Raw genomic sequence first — 16,008 nt, forward strand, 5'->3', positions numbered from 1 at the left:
TTATTTAATTCATATCAGGGCTGAAGCCAATCATTTATCACAGCACTTATTGAGATTTAAACCTCAGTTCATCAGCTTCAAACTGCCTATTTCATTAAATGTCACTAAAACCTCTATGTTTCTATGTATATATATGTGATCCTTTTTTTTTAAAAGTTAATGATTCTATTCCAGATCTTGTGCTCATAAATAGCTAAAGCAGTGGGCTTTTGAAATTTGGTAGCAAGTGATACAAATACAGATTTCTCAGTTTCAAAAATTCAGGGGAACCTGACATTATATCCTCAAGACAGCTGTATCTTGGAAATAGCATGAGGTCAAGTCCATTAGGAGTATTTGGGAACAGATGGGGATATGATAGAAGGCACCAGGTATCCTCATGGCCTTGTAAAAACTGTCTCAATGTGATTAGCAATAATACCTCCTCCTCCTCCACATTTTATACTGAGAATCTTACATTAGAACTATAGAGTGGTTGGGACTGCAGATGCACAGACTTAGAAACGTTAGTTAAGAAGTGGTCCAAGTTCCTAACAGATGAACTCAATGTATGTAGGCAGGATGGAGCAGTGTTTATGCCAAAAGCTTAATTTTTTTAAGCATCAAAGTATTGATTTATTATTATTATTATTTTTCACACTTTAAAATGTGCTAAAAATTAGAAAGAACAGTTTGAATCACATTGAGTGACATTTAGATGAACAAATGTTAATTGTGGAACACCTGATATGCTGAACCAAAACTGGATTTATCTAACACTGAATTAAATGTGCTCCCTATCAGTCACCCCAACCAAGGAGATGTTTGACTTAACAGCAGTTTAGGAAACAGGTTCCATGTTGAATAACCTAGAAAACAAAAGCAGTAACTATAACACATGAGATGTGAAGGTCAACCAGATCACTTTAGACTGTGATACATTATAATAAAATCATGTCTGAGCTACTAAATCAACAAAAGTAAATTAAATTTCATGACTCACTAATTGGAGGTAATCAGTTTAGGAAAAGGAAATCATGTTTTGTGTTTCAATGGTATAGGATGGAATCTTATCAGATAATTGTAGCTACTACAACCTCAGAAGTCCCCAGAACATGTGGATTTGGAGGAAGGGAGATAAATTCATTGTCTTGTTCAATAAATAAACTCCAGGACTAGATGGTAGGAGGAGGAGACAGAAAACACAACTCCTTCTAAGGATTCTAATGAGCCTCCACATAGATATAGGCAACACCCAAGAGTTTTAACTGAGGACTGACTGTAGGTCATTGTAAGTATTGGTGACTTATTTTTATTATTTAAAATTTGTTTCCTTTATAAGAGGAATACATTTTATCATATTTACTGTGGAAGTAAATATGAGAAGTTTAAGCAGATCTTTCTCTAAAGGGTTTCTAGAAACATGACTGATTGTCCTTGTGATGTTTGTTCTGAAATGTTCTTATTAGTTAGACCCCATCATAAAATAATTCCCTGGACTCTCTTATTTCATTAGCTCTATGTTCTTCTTTTGTTTTCCCTTTGTTCATGTTTTGGACAAGTCTACCTTTCATCAATTTAAAAATCAAAGAATAAAATTACAAGGTGGTTTCAACTTGAATCCTGCAAAAGCTTGCAATGTCTCTGATAAGGTACTCAAATTTCCCTGTCAGACATAGCTATAATCAGAAGATTAACTGAAATACATGATGCCATGTGTAATTAAGATGTTAGAACTTGATTTTAAGTCTTCAGTGGTTACACTTAAAAAGAATGAAAGGATAGAAATAAAACTAACCTTTTACTAATCTTCAAATCTTGATATCACTCCAGATTTAAACAAATAAGCAAATGGACAAAAACACAAAGGGAGGGGAAAGAACTTACCCAGAGACATCTGCATGCATCTAAATTTATTTCCCCATGTGCTAAAAATTATTTTTTCTTTTTCCTTATTTATCTATTCCTGATTTACCCCAAAATGATGGTGTACATAAAAGGCAAATGTGACAAAAATCACAGCCTCATTAGCAAATACTCAGGCTGACATTTAGAAAAGTAGACTTTATAGAAGATTTTTATGTTACCCTATTTCATTTTATTAGATATAGAATAAATGGTCTATAAAAATCCAAAGTATTTTCAAGTTAATCTATTTTTTATGGTTTGGAAATGCAGAACACTATAGTTCCTGGATTGATGTCTAAGAAAGAGTGTTTTGTTTTATTTAAACTCTTTGCACTGGGCTACTGTAGCTATCTTGATCTTTACACTTCTAAGCTCCTTTCATGCTTTTCTTTAACAACTAGTTTTTCCTGACCTGATCAGACTTCTAGCATGTAAATTTTCTTTTAGCCTGTAAAATCAAGCTTCAGGCTACAAATTTTCCTCTTAGATACCAGGGGAGCTACTCTTCCTGACTTCCTTAAGAGTCTGGAGGAGTTTTAGTTTAAAGTTCTGTTCTGCAACAGTGGCTTCTTCTACCCATGTTTTAAAATGTCTTGGCGTTACATCTCACATTTTCCTTCTTTGTTTTCTTCTTAAATCCTTCAGATGTGAACAATGACAACTCTTCAGAATTCCTCTGTGAAACCAACAGGAGTGGTAAGACTGAGGGAGAAAGGAAGCTGACCTCCCACCCTCCACAGGGAACATGAATCATAAATGATGCCTCCTGATCTCTCACTGACAGCCAGTGTACTGGGAGGCTTATGTGTATTAACACTCTGAATTTTCACAACAACCCCACAAGGTAGGGCCTGTTATCATCTCTGCTTTGCAAACTAAAATCTAAAACTAAGAACTAAAGCCCGGAGAGGATTTCCAGCGGGGAAAGGGCAGGCTAGGATCTGAAGCCCAGGAGGCTGGCTCTGGGGCTGTGCGTTTGGCTCAGCTGCTTCTCCAGGGAAGTGCACTGGAGCAGAGTCTCCATGCCTGATTCTGAAGACTTCTTTCTGTTTTCTCTGATGCGAATGACAAACATTCCTAGATATTAAAAAATGAGCTATTTCACCTGCAGAGCTATGATGGTTGTGAATGCCAATTTACTACATCTTCTCTGAAGGTTGGTATGTAGACTGTCATTTCTCTTTATGGTGGTTGACAAAAAAAATTGGCATTTAGACTTTAGAGGAACTATAGGCCATTTCTAGAAAACTGTTGCTGGTACACTGTTAAGGATAAATGTGAATGCATATTCTGAGGACATGCATTTCAGGCCCATACCACTATATAGGTATAGATTACATGCACACGTGGGTATGCTCACCCCCTTGCTGCCAACCTGGCTGCTTCTTCTCTATGATTTATAAGAGAGTCTGTTCAGATCACACTGTCCTTGCCCATGACCTTGGTGCGTACTCAGGGCTTTCACATTCAAGATGAATTAATGAAGATAAATATATTTTTAGTGGAGCAGAGGCACTTAAAGAAATTAACAGCCATTTGGTCTATGTGCTAAAAATCATCAGTGGAGTTTTAGGTCATGGTTTCATCCTGGTTCATATTGAATACATTCACATTTCATTTCAGCACCATGACTCATGAATCTTGGCATATTCTGTGTACTTGCTCAATTCCAGATTAATATTTTTCTGCAGTGGAACCCTTGGCAGACTAGGAAAAGACTCTTAAAATTTCTTTGTCATAACCTAGAGAATAGTAGATGATAGCAACTTAGAATTAAGGGGAAAAATGTTGTTTTTTATATTCTCTAATAAAAACATAAGAGAGCTTAATATATTGCTTTCAATTTTTAAAAAGTCTGAAATATCCAATACCACTCCTAATCATCTGTAAAGAGTGTAATATGATTTTCTAATCAAGATGCAACCAGAAAATATTTCAATTTAGGAATGTTTGAACAAAGAATATATCAGTTTTCTTCAGATGGATTTCAATTGCTTAGGGGTGATGTGTAATCAGAGAAAAAAAGACCAGTTAAGTCTTTAGTTATTAAGAGAATAACTTCAGGCAATGCATTATTGCTGAGCAGTAGCTGGCTGAGTAAAAATGTGTAGAAACTAACAGCAAAACTATCTTCTTTAGTACCAACAACAACAGCAAAGGCATTTGTGATGAGATTGTAAAACCAGAGAGATGGCTGCTCAAGTTTTCAGTCAAGAAGGAAACAGATATTTTCATTATCATAATTTTAAATGCATACTTTCAGTAATTTTGAAAAAAATTTAACTTTCTACTTGTAATCTACTTAGTATGATTAGAAAACACATATTAAATCACATATATTGTTACTTTCACAATTATCAGATTACATTAACACCATTCCAAATGTTACTTAATTTTTGGGCCATTTGTATATGCATTTTAGAATATAGTTTCTTGCGATATTTTTATCAACAAGTTGCAAACGAGTTGTTCATTAAACTAAGTATTTCTTTTAAAAACAAAGACTAGTATTATGCCAGGAACAGTTGTACATGTGTTAAGAGAAATTACGCAGTCCAGTAGGAGAAGTTTTAACTAGTTAATCAAGTTCTATCACATCATGACCTTTTTTGGGTTTTCTTTCCATCGCAAGCGTCTGACAGGTAAAAATTATTCAGATTCTAAAAAGGACTGGGTTTTCACTGAATTAATTAAATTAATGAACACAAAACAAAGCATATAAAGTAACAAGGCAGAGTGATATTAACCAGAGGTAAATGAAGATGAAAAGTTAAAAGGTAAATGGAATACCTACCTCTCATACTAAATGTTGTATCATATTAACTTCCTAAATGACTGTTCTGGATATTTTGTGGTCCAGATGAACTCTTGCTGTGAGGGTGTTCTACATTTTGGCCATTCTCTGCTGTGGGTACAGACTTGAACAGACTGTACACACAGCTGTGTTCACCCTTATTTCTGTGTGCAGTGCTAAGTGGCCAAGTGACAATGCTTTGGAAATGTGTTCTGTGATGCCAGGCACGTGGACCTGCAGTTCTCATAGCAGCTGAAAGGCCTGCTCAGTTCACACAATTGTTGCCATCCTGCCAACTGGCCTGGACTCCACCGTGGGCAGATGGACAGGACTCAGAAGGGCAGTGAATGGGGAAGGGGAGGGCTTTGACAACTGATTAAAACATTTCAAAGCCCCGAGGCTTCTACCCTCGAGCCTCCCACCTTTTGCCCTCTCACCAAGGCTTAACTGGGTTGGCTCCTTTTTTTCCTCTTCCATCAAGTCTTTATTTTGGTCTTTTGTGACATATTTTCTCTTCCAAGCTACTTGTGACATAACCTTTCCTTTGGGGACAGAGAGAGGCTGATGGAAGATTTACCTGGGGTTCTATATTCACCTAGGGATGGGTTTATTTCACAGGCTACCATGTGGGTGTTAAAAGAAAAATGTTAAACAGCAAGAAAGAATTGCTGCAACACAAAAAGATTGATTTATTAACTGTAAGAAAGGAATACAGATATTCCATGAAAAAGCACAGAGGAACGTACTAGCTTTTTAGCATAGATGGGAAGTTGTAAGAGCATTTTCTGGAGCCTTGTTCCCTGGGTATGAACCCTGGCCCTGTCACTCACTAGCTGTGTGACCCAGGCTTCTATGCCATGGGAATGAAATGAGGTAATACATATAAAACACTTAGGAGAGTGTCTGGTTCAGGTAGCATTCAATATATACTAAATATTTTTGTTACTGTAACAAAGCATTTTAATTTATCAGGTATATATTACTTTAAAAATTGATTAAGGTATCTTTTGAAAGCAATGCATATTAAGAAAAAAAAAAGGAGAAAACTGAAAATAAAGCAAACCTATTAAAAAGATGAGAGAAATCCCAAGTACAAGGATGGACTTAACTATATGCCCTGATGCTTGCTTGGTTATGTGACTGATAAAAGCAAGCAGGTAGATTTTTTCTTAAGAAAAAAAATTATTTTAAATTGCCAAATTGCAAGAGTCATTTATTATGTGGAAACTTAAATCAGAAGTTGCAAAGAGAAAAACAATTTCTTCAGTTAAAAAAAAAAAGGTCCAGAGAATGATAAAATGATAGAGATGGAGAATGTTCAACAGATGGGTGGTTGTCAGCGATGATGATGAAGGAGAGGAGGTGACTATAAAGTGGCAACATCGTGGGGATGGAATAGTTCTGTTCCTGGATCTCTGTGGTGATTATACACATCATGAAATGGCATAGAACCACACACTATGCTGGGTCCTGCTTTTGGTATTATATTATAGCTATGCAAAAATGTAACCATTGAGGGCAACTAGATGAAGAATTTGAAGGACCTCTTCATACTGTGTTTGCACCTTCCTGAGAATGTATGTATGTTTCAAAGCAAAAGAGTGAAAAATAAAACAGAAATATTCTTTAAATGGATATTATTTAATGTGCCATAAAGTGTTTTTGCATAGTTGGCTTGAATTGTTTATTTTTCTTTGAAAGTTCTTTTCCTTAAAATAATTCTATATATTTGTACTTCCCTTCACACCCTACCCCAAATCTCAAAGAGAACTTGCTTTAGTTACATAAATTAATTTTAAAGTTTAGGTTGAATTTTAATTTTCCTTCTACATTTGTTATTTTCTTGCCAGTACTGTCAGGCTAACTATGATCTTCCCAAGTTCCCACTGGTCCAGGCTGAACTGTTTACTCGTTATCACTATCCAGGTGGAAGCAGTCATTTAATTCTGGGCTCCCTTGATTTATATCAGTATTTCTGTAACAGGTTTTAGTTATGTGCAGGGATGTTTTCTCTTTCTCCCTTTCTCATTTTATGTCAGCTATTCTCTGATGCTGAGCATGTGAAATCTCTGACTCTCAAACAGTTTATCAGAATTTATCTGGTTTGCTCAGAGGTGAGTTACACAGCTACAGGAGATGTTTTCATTACCCAGTAAGATAGAAGACACTACAGATTTTTATAACATTCATCAGAGGGATATTGATCCTGCCCAAAGCACCAGCATCTGTTCCAGAGGTTGCTCTCTGACTCGGGAGACGCAATCACGTACCTTTCACCTGCACGAAGTCGAGCTGATGAATGGACTGCAGCAGAGGGCTGTTGTCCAGGCTCAAGTCAAAGTCGGTGGTCATCCTGGGAGTGAGCGTGCCTTTCCCCCACTGATCCTCAGTCAGGTGCACTCTCCTTATGAGGGCGTCAGAAATCTAATCACATCAAAGACCACAGCCTAAGAAATACAATGTCACACTGCCCCTCAACTCCAAGAGCATTACCACCAAACCGCCTTGGGACTCACACCTGTTCTGTCTCAGTGCATCTGGTGAGAAGGACCCTGTTATGACTACGATAACCTATGATTTATCAAGCAAATCTGAACATTTTGATGAGTTGGAAGGAGGGCACTGGAAGTAATTATCAGGTGTTAATTGATCTAATAGACATGCCTGGATATATGATCATTCTATATTGGCCAAGAGTGAGAGAGGGAGAAGCCTGTTCCTTTCTGTTGCTGCCTCTCCCCCACAGACCCATGGGCATTTGTTCTGATTATTGTCGCTTGGGTGGGTGCTATGGGTATGGAGGGCCAAGGTGGAACTTGTGAGAGACAAGCAATACTCCATGAGCCTCAAAGCCAACGACTATAAAGGATGGGATGATGTTGGTGATTAGTTAGTCCTATTAGAACCAACAGATCTAAGTTTCTACTTTGAGGTGTGAGTAGTCTATAAAGACTTGGGAACTGGTTTAAAGAGGCTGCATATGGCATTTCTTATATTTTAGGCTCACCAACTTTGTGTAATTAATACAGTATTCTCTGACAGAGAATTCTTTCATTCAGTCTCCTTCTTTTACTCTTGGCCAGTTCAGTAGAATATGAGTTGGAAACCATCTACACATCCCTTAACAAAGGGTTCCTTATCTTTGGAATCAAAACTTAAGTAAAAGTCAGATTATCTTATGGCAATTCACCAAAATAACACTGAAAAAAATAGAAAAGGCTTTGCTATATTTGAGAAATCACTGACTTATGGCCAGTGACCGGGAGGTAGAAACCTTACACACTCAGACATTTCCAGATAACAAAACTGTCCAAGAGACAGTAATAAAGAAGGCCCAATTCTTAGGCAAGGCAGTGACTCCACTTTGGGAGAACTTATAGGGAGTTAAGTTTTTATGACTAAATCTATAAACAAAAATAAACAAAAAATCCCAAACACTTTTCAGTCTTCTAATACATGGTGAAAACAGAACTTCCAGTATATGTCAGCGAGTTTAGCAGGCACCCACACACTCACTGCAGTGTGAAGGTGGATTCTGTTATTGAGGGACTGATGCTCAGCTAGGGCTTCTGGATGCCCCACCTAGGCATCCTAGACTCAGCCCCATGGAATCTGATGTGGAATCTGAAGCAGAACTAGTTAACACTTACCTGCAAAAAGCCACTAGGATCATTTTCCTTAATCACCTCCAAGCAATACTCCATGAGACCTGTGGTCTGGCGTAATTTCACCGTACAGTGAGAGATCTGATCTCGAACCACCTAGAATTGATGAGAGACAGAATGGTCCAAAATGGCAGAGGATAGAAGAGACAACAACTGGGACCTTGGAAGGTTTCTTCAGACCAGAATCCAAGAGCATCAATGGAATGAAACTAAATTTATGAGAATACTTTATGGCAACATCCACATGAACAATGGCTCTGGAAGACAGGTTACATAAGGCTCTTGTAGGAAATTGGTAACAGGATACATCAGAAAGGAACACAGAGGTTGGAACCCTGTGAATCTGGCGACCTTGACCATCAAATATACCTGTGAGCTACTGTGAGTATGAGGCCCTAGGAGTCTGAAGACAGCTACCCCTTCCTGATGGGTGGCTGCAGCTCTGCTTTGTGACACTGTTGCCCACTTTCCTTGCCTACTACCTGCCTGTTCCAAAGAGCAGACATCACCATCTAAAGCCTGTGCCTTTCCCTTGATGCCCTTCCCCACAGTCTCCTGTGCATTATGGTCCCTTGAGTGGGTGGTAGGAGGCTGGAGGGCCAAGGTGGAACTTGTGAGAGACAATGAGATGGAGTCAACAAGTCAGTTGGAGAAAGATGGATGTAGAATTAAGTTTTAAGAATAACCTACTTAGAATCATTGCATCAATTTGGAAAGCAGTTTTAAAGACTGCCCTATTTGCCAAGCTGTGAGTCTGCTTTAACCTAGATAGGCATCTCTCCATGCATGCCATTTTCGCCTCTGGCAAGTTCTCTCTACCCAGTGACAAACGCATGACGAGTTTCTTTCTTCCTTCGGAGATGTTCAACTTTGTATCCTCTGCTCAGTGACCTGAATCCTGAGTGGTATTTGAAGCAGAAAATTGAACAAGAATTTCCAGGAACCTTAATCACTTGCTTCCTTGATAGTTACATTATTGGCAAAAGCTTCAAAGATAGCCAGTATTTTTGATATTATAGATAACTAAAAAGGATTGTAATGATTGTTTTAAGATGTTGCTTTGTTACTTCTTTTCATTTTTTAATTATAAATTCATTTTCCTTTAAAGATTATTACATCTGTTTTCCAAAACAATTGGAAAATAAATGAAAACAAAGCAAATAATTTCACCATCCAAATTAAAAATTTTAAAGCACTTTGGGCTGGGAATGTGGCTCAAGCGGTAATGTGCTTGCCTGGCATGCACGGGGCGCTGGGTTCAATCCTCAGCACCACATAAAAAATAAAATAAAGATGTCGTGTCCACCGAAAACTGAAAAATAAATATTAAAAAAATTCTCTCTCTCTCTCTTAAAAAATTTTTTTAAAGCACTTTCATATTTCTTTTTAGTTTTTTTTTTTCCTGGAACCAGAGTTATTTATACTTACAATCAAATTATATGACAATTTTACCCCCCTCATACACTTAATACCCTATCACAGGCATCTTTCCATGTTGCCACCATTAATAAATATTGTTGGTTACATAAATATCCACTTAGTGGGTAATACTAATTTATTTAATCATTCCAGTTCCCCTATTACTGTATATTTAACTTCTTCCCAATTTTCAACAACTCATTCACTTATTATTTCTATTTCTTGTTCTCACTTTTTTGAAATTATGATAAAATGTGTATAACACACAAATGTTTCTAGTTTAACCATTTTAAATATACAGTTCTGTAGCACTAACTATATTCACACTGTTGTATAACTATCACCACCATCCATCACGAGATCTTTTTTTTCCTTCCCAAATTGAATTTCTATACCCATTAAATAATAACTCCACATTGCCCCCTCCTATCAGCCCCAGGTAACCACCATTTTACCTTTGTCTCTATGAATCTGACTATGCTAGGAACCCCATAGAAGTGGAATCATACAACAGCTTGCTCTTTCATGACAGGTTTATATCACTTAGAATAATGTCTTCAAGGTTCATCAGTGTTGTAGAATGTGTCAAAATTACTGTCTTTTGAAGACTGAATGGTATTCTAATCCATGTATATACCACATTGTGTTTATCCATTCACACATCCATGGAGACTGGTCTTGTTTCTACCTTCTAACCTTGTGAATAAAAGTGCTATCCAAGAGGTGTTCAAATATGTGTTAGTCTTCCCTAAAGTGGAATTACTGAATCATATGGTAATTCTGTGTTTAATTCTTTGAAGAATTATCATAGTATTTTCCACAATAGCCATACCATTTTACATTCCCACCAGCAATGGAAAAGGGTTTAAATTTCTCCACAGCCTCATCAACACTTATTATTTCCTGTTTTAAAAAAATATCCTAATGGGTGAGAAGTATTATCATCATAATTTTGGTTTACATTTCTGTAATGACTAGGGACATTGAGCTTCTTTCCATGTGCTTATTAACTGATCTTCATTGGAAAGAAGTCTACTCAAGCCTTTCACCATTATTTTAGTTAGGGTGTTTTGTTGTTCCTGTTACAAATTTGTAAAAATATTTTATATATTCTGGATATCAATCCCTTATCAGATATATAATTTAAAAATATCTCCTCCTGTTCCTTTTATTCCTTTTATATTTATAATTTTGATGAGGTCTAATTGACCTATTTTTTTCTTTCATTTTTTTTTTTTGGCATCATATCTAAGAAGTCATTGCCAAATTTCGCTTTTGTTTCCTTCTAAGTCTTATAATTTTAGGACTTACATTTAGGTCTTCGATTCATTTTGAGAGTTGTTTTTTTTTTTTTTTTTTTGCACGTGGTATTAGGTAAGTGTCTAACTTTATTTTTTGGTACATGGACATTAGGTTTTCTCCACACTATTTGTTGAATAGACTGTCTTTTCTCCATTGAATGATCTGGGCACCTCTCTGGAAAATCACTTGATTATATATGCAAGAATTTATTTCTGGACTGTTCTATCCCAGTGGTCTGTCTCTGTTAAGCCAGTCCCCGGTGCTTTGAAATTGTAACTTTGAGGTTAGTTTTGAAATTCAGAAGTACCTGCACTTCAATTCCATTTGTCTTTTTCAAGATTGTTTTGACTGTTTGGATCTCCTACTTTCTGAATGATGATTTAATTTTGCTTTTTTTTTGTACTAGGGATTAAACTCAGGGGTGCTTTGCAACTAAGCCACATCCCCGGCCCATTTATCTATCTCTCTATCTATCTATCTATTTTTATTTTGAGACAAGTTCTCACTAAGTTTCTTAAGATCTCACTAAGTTGCTGAGGCTGGTCATTTTGCTTTTCAACTTAATAATAATTGAAATAAAAAACAAAATATAGGTTTTAAAAATCTATCACAATTGGTGAAATACAACAACTTTGATGTGAGTTTTTTTGGTGTGATTTTTTGGGGGGCTTATTTTCTTCCAACATTCAGTATGTTTCTGACAACTACTATGACACTATTTCTGTGTTGGTTGGGGCTCAAGGAATACAAATTATTCTATTTTTTAATTCATAAAACAAGCAAGAAGTTTAGACTTCTGTTTCTTGTGGGGAGGGGGTCTCCAAAAAAATGTTTCATGGGTTAAACATTAAAAAATTAAATACTGTTGGCCTAAAACTAATATTCTACTCTCCTCAGCTATATGAGGCTTAATTCAGTTGATTTTTATATTTTGGTAGCCAGGCCATCACTGCTGGTAGGTAGCAGAGACCTCAACAGTAGCCATTTCATTATCCGAGTGGCATCTGCCCTGTGCCTTCTGGTCCTGAATGTCCAAACAAGTACAGAGTGGATCAGAACACAGGAACCCAACAGGAATCTGCTTTTGAGATAAGATAGACTGAATTGTTGTGTTTACCTTCCAGAAGATTCAGCTCCAAGGATAATTTTATGACACACAAGTACTGAAATGAGAACATTACTCAGTCTTTATGAAATTCCATGCCTGCTTCTATAAATTTCCTTCTGGATCAAGGTTTATTTTGAGTTTCTGAGTAAGGGGCTCTCTGCCTCCCATTGAGAAGCTTAATTGTTGCACAGCTGGAGAGTCTCTGAGTTTCAACAGGCAGTTGCCAGTGGTCCCTCTATTCTATGGCTCAAGCTTCTTGGGAGGATTCACTATTCTGAGTTTCTTTCCAAGAGCCATTGCTGCTACAGTTGTTTGGCTCTTTTTATGTTTTAATCAACCATTCCACAATGATCACAGCAGCCTGTGATAAAATCACTGCTAAAGCTTAAACTGGGTTTCTCGGAGCAGAATTTTGGGTGCACTGTAATTGACTTATAGTTTCTGAAAAAAAATGAACAAGAGTTCCCACCTTATGGAAATCAGATGAATAATTAAATCTTTTAAAAGTATAAATGTTTTTTCCTCTAGCCAAGTCTTTTATCAGTTCTTTTACTTGTGACCTTCTCCAACCTTTTATTCATATCACTTTTTATTACTATGTATTTTTACACTTGTGTGTTTTTTTGTCAAATAATTCACAGGAAGTCAGGCCATCTCCTTTTTTCTTTTTCATTTCTATGCTTTGGCACCATGGTTGCAGTTGGCTGGACTCAAGAGTTTCTTTTCTTATGTACTGTGCAAGTAACCAGAAAGGCATAATAAATAGGCACTAGGAAAACACTCTTTCTGCTTTTATCTGCACTACATACAGCCTAAGCTAGCTCTCACAGGACAATGAATTAATCTGTAGTCCATAATTTCAGAGAAAGTTTTCAAAATTTTCTCAGCAGGGTCACCATCTGTTCCGGATGGCAGGTGTCTAGTGACCATTAGAATAGATTTACTTTGTTAAATGGCGCACTTACAAAGTTCAGTTCTTGTATCAGGATACGATACTGACACCCATTCAGAAAAGGAGAGTTTGAGAATGGACTGCTGTGTCCCTTGAATTTTCACACCACTTTAGTAGTGAAGCAATCCAGAGGAGCTTGTACAATACAAAGGTAGAATTGGTTCTGCCTGTCCACAGCTACATCCCCACTCACAGGCCAGTCTCCTGGAACTTGCAAAGAGTGATGTTAATGTACAGAATGCTGTATCATTGTTCAGAGAAGTTAATGAAGGAAGAAATAAAAGTCAGTGGAAGAGGTGAGCACACTGGTGAAGTGCCACCCCCACACAACAGTCACCATCAGCGATGGGCTGCCATTAAAGCTATGCAGTATGTTGTTTTGCAGGATGTGAGATGCAGTAAGCCATGGTGGATTATTCCATCATCTTCAAAGTATGGTCAGGTGCCTGCTGGAAGTTAGGAGTATCACTCATATCTGGGTGCAGGCTAAGAGTACAAAAAACATTCTGAGATTATCCCTCATTGATGCTGCCAGTGTGGTTTGAGGATATTGAAGCGTGTGCCCTGTAACCTGGGGGGAGCCCCAGCTGTGTGTGGTGGCTTCCTGGTGATTCCACAGGAACTCTGGTTGCTCTATCCACACAGACCCTGTGACCTTTGCTCCCACAGAATGGGAAGCAGAGGACAACAGAATATGCCCTGTGAAACATGGAAAGGAGTTCCTCATTACTAAGGGACTCGAATCAGTCATTACTGTAGTTGAATTATTAGAGTTAGCCCCTACCAACTTTTGCTAAGTGTAGCTGGAGGTTTTGAGTTGTTCCAGGTGCCTAATTTTTTCCAATTTTCTTCTTTTTAATGGACTATCTGGACTCTTTGCCATTAGTTTTATTGGGTTCAGGCTGGTGTTTGGCTTGAATAAGCTACTTTTTCTTGCTAGCAATGGCTGTAGCCAGTCAAATCATATCTAATCATTTTAAGATTTTTTGTGAGTTTGGTCAGAATTTCTTTCCCTCTCATTCCTGAATCAAAGAGTTATCTGTCTCATAGGAAGCAATGGCAAAATAGCTGAGGCAAACAGTTTTGCAAGATAATAGTATTCATAATGGAAAGTTGTACTCTTAGTGATATGGATATATAATTAATTATTTGCAAACATAGTGGGTACGTGACAGGCGATACATGGAGAGTGATGATAAAGATAATGATGAAAATAATTAAAATGATTCTAACAAAACCCAACTAGGGCCTCAGAATGAAGCATTCATACCTTCAGTTGGCACGCAGAGGCCCTCTGTAAACACGGAAGCTCTGTAAATCAGTGAACTTGAGCATTATCTCTTAGCATCCTGATTGAGTAATTTTATTGGTATGTTAAATTTACCAGCCACACATAGAAATTAAAGATTAGCTCTTCCCCAGGATAACTATGAATATCTATAACATCTTTTTCTTTCAGAGGATCTCAGAGTTGAAAGGCAATCAAGAAGACATATATTACCTTGTGCTCCTCAATCCATCATCAGTTTATTCTAAAATGTTGGAGAGAACACATTTATGATGACTTTAGAATTATTTTACATTCTGAATGCAACAAGCAAAAATAATTCCCACATATTACTTGAAGCTTACAAAAAGAAAATTACATATGAAAAGTTTCTGAAAAAAAAATAGATGTCACTTATGACCTATTTTTAGATTCTCACACATTCTCTGTGAGGAAATTTTGAACCTTACACAGCTAAGGAAGACCTGGGAAGATGTTAACATGGTGTTATAGATGGGATGAGAATCTGGGGATCCAGCTTACTCTACCAATCATTGAGATATTGGCCAACTAATTCTGAATATAAGCTAGTACTATTTCTTGGAAGTTCAAAAATATTCTTTCCTTCCATTTGCTTCAGTTTATCGCATCCTAGAAATAGACAATTTGCTCCCAGCAATTTTTTTCAAACTGCTGGATAATATTAACTATAATTTACATATCAAAAAAGATTCCTAAAATATGGCCACATGTGCATATGTCTCAAAGCCTTTTTGCCTTTTTTAGTTTATAATAGCTCACCAAAATTTGTGAAGTGTTTCATAGAAAGATCAACTATAACTCAAGGTCATTAAAGAATTCCCCACTTTCAGAGATAATACCACCATTGTACAGGAAAATTGTACTCTGTGAACTATGGTATTATGAACAATAAGCCCTGGAAACACTTTTTCAGTTTGTTGGATGAAACTTTGTTTCCAATTATTCTTTCTTAGTGGTAGCAACAGTAACAGTTCTTACCTATTGAATATTGTGCTAAATGCTTTACAATGACCTATGAGGTGAGAACAGTACTATTTTTAACAGTATTTTACAAACAGATAAAAGAAACAAGTGATAGAATTGCCCAGAGTTAGAGATCTAGTAAGAGTGTGACCTGTCACGGGAGTCTCTATGCACAGACACCAGGCTCCTCCCCACTCAGCTCCATCTTGCTGGGAATCAGGACCAAGATCATTATAAACCTGTTAAAGTCAGTGCTTTCAGAGAAGGACATGAGCAGATTACAAAGACTGTGTAAATACACACTCTCTTTCCAGCATCCCTGGCCTTTTGAATTGCTCAAGGAGAGAAACTTGCCAGAAAAAGACACCCAAAACTCAGTTCTCTCTTTGTTAGCAAAAAAAAGCAGCCCTCAGAGAACACAGCCAACAGGAAGCGGAAGAACATAAGATTATCCCCCAGTAAAGTGAAGGATGGGTCGGCCCACAAAGACAGAAAGAAGTACTGTGCTCAGCAAGTGGTGTCTATAAAAGGCCAGTCTTTTCTCATGAATCTCAGTAGCAACAAAAGGGACAAGAGAGGGAAAAGGCAGGAGGACAAAGAAGAGGAAGG

At 37.1% G+C, this 16,008-nt stretch overlaps 1 protein-coding gene across 25 annotated transcripts in view; it reads right to left on the reverse strand.

Moving 5' to 3' along the window:
• The window catches only part of Trim9 (tripartite motif containing 9), a 98,391-nt gene that overhangs the window by 25,263 nt on the left and 57,120 nt on the right, over positions 1–16,008 (reverse strand). For 24 of the 25 annotated variants that reach the window (XM_076848299.2, XM_076848296.2, XM_076848287.2 and 21 more), the window contains 2 exons: positions 8,332–8,442; positions 6,952–7,105 (listed from right to left, as the gene is read on the reverse strand). In XM_076848299.2, the coding sequence (XP_076704414.1) occupies positions 6,952–7,105; positions 8,332–8,442 (265 nt within the window). The remainder of the gene's footprint in view (positions 1–6,951; positions 7,106–8,331; positions 8,443–16,008) is intronic. The other variant, XM_076848300.2, reaches the window with a different exon arrangement.

This window comes from Callospermophilus lateralis, chromosome 3 (genome assembly GCF_048772815.1).
Source record: "Callospermophilus lateralis isolate mCalLat2 chromosome 3, mCalLat2.hap1, whole genome shotgun sequence".
NCBI classification, from domain to species: domain Eukaryota; kingdom Metazoa; phylum Chordata; class Mammalia; order Rodentia; family Sciuridae; genus Callospermophilus; species Callospermophilus lateralis.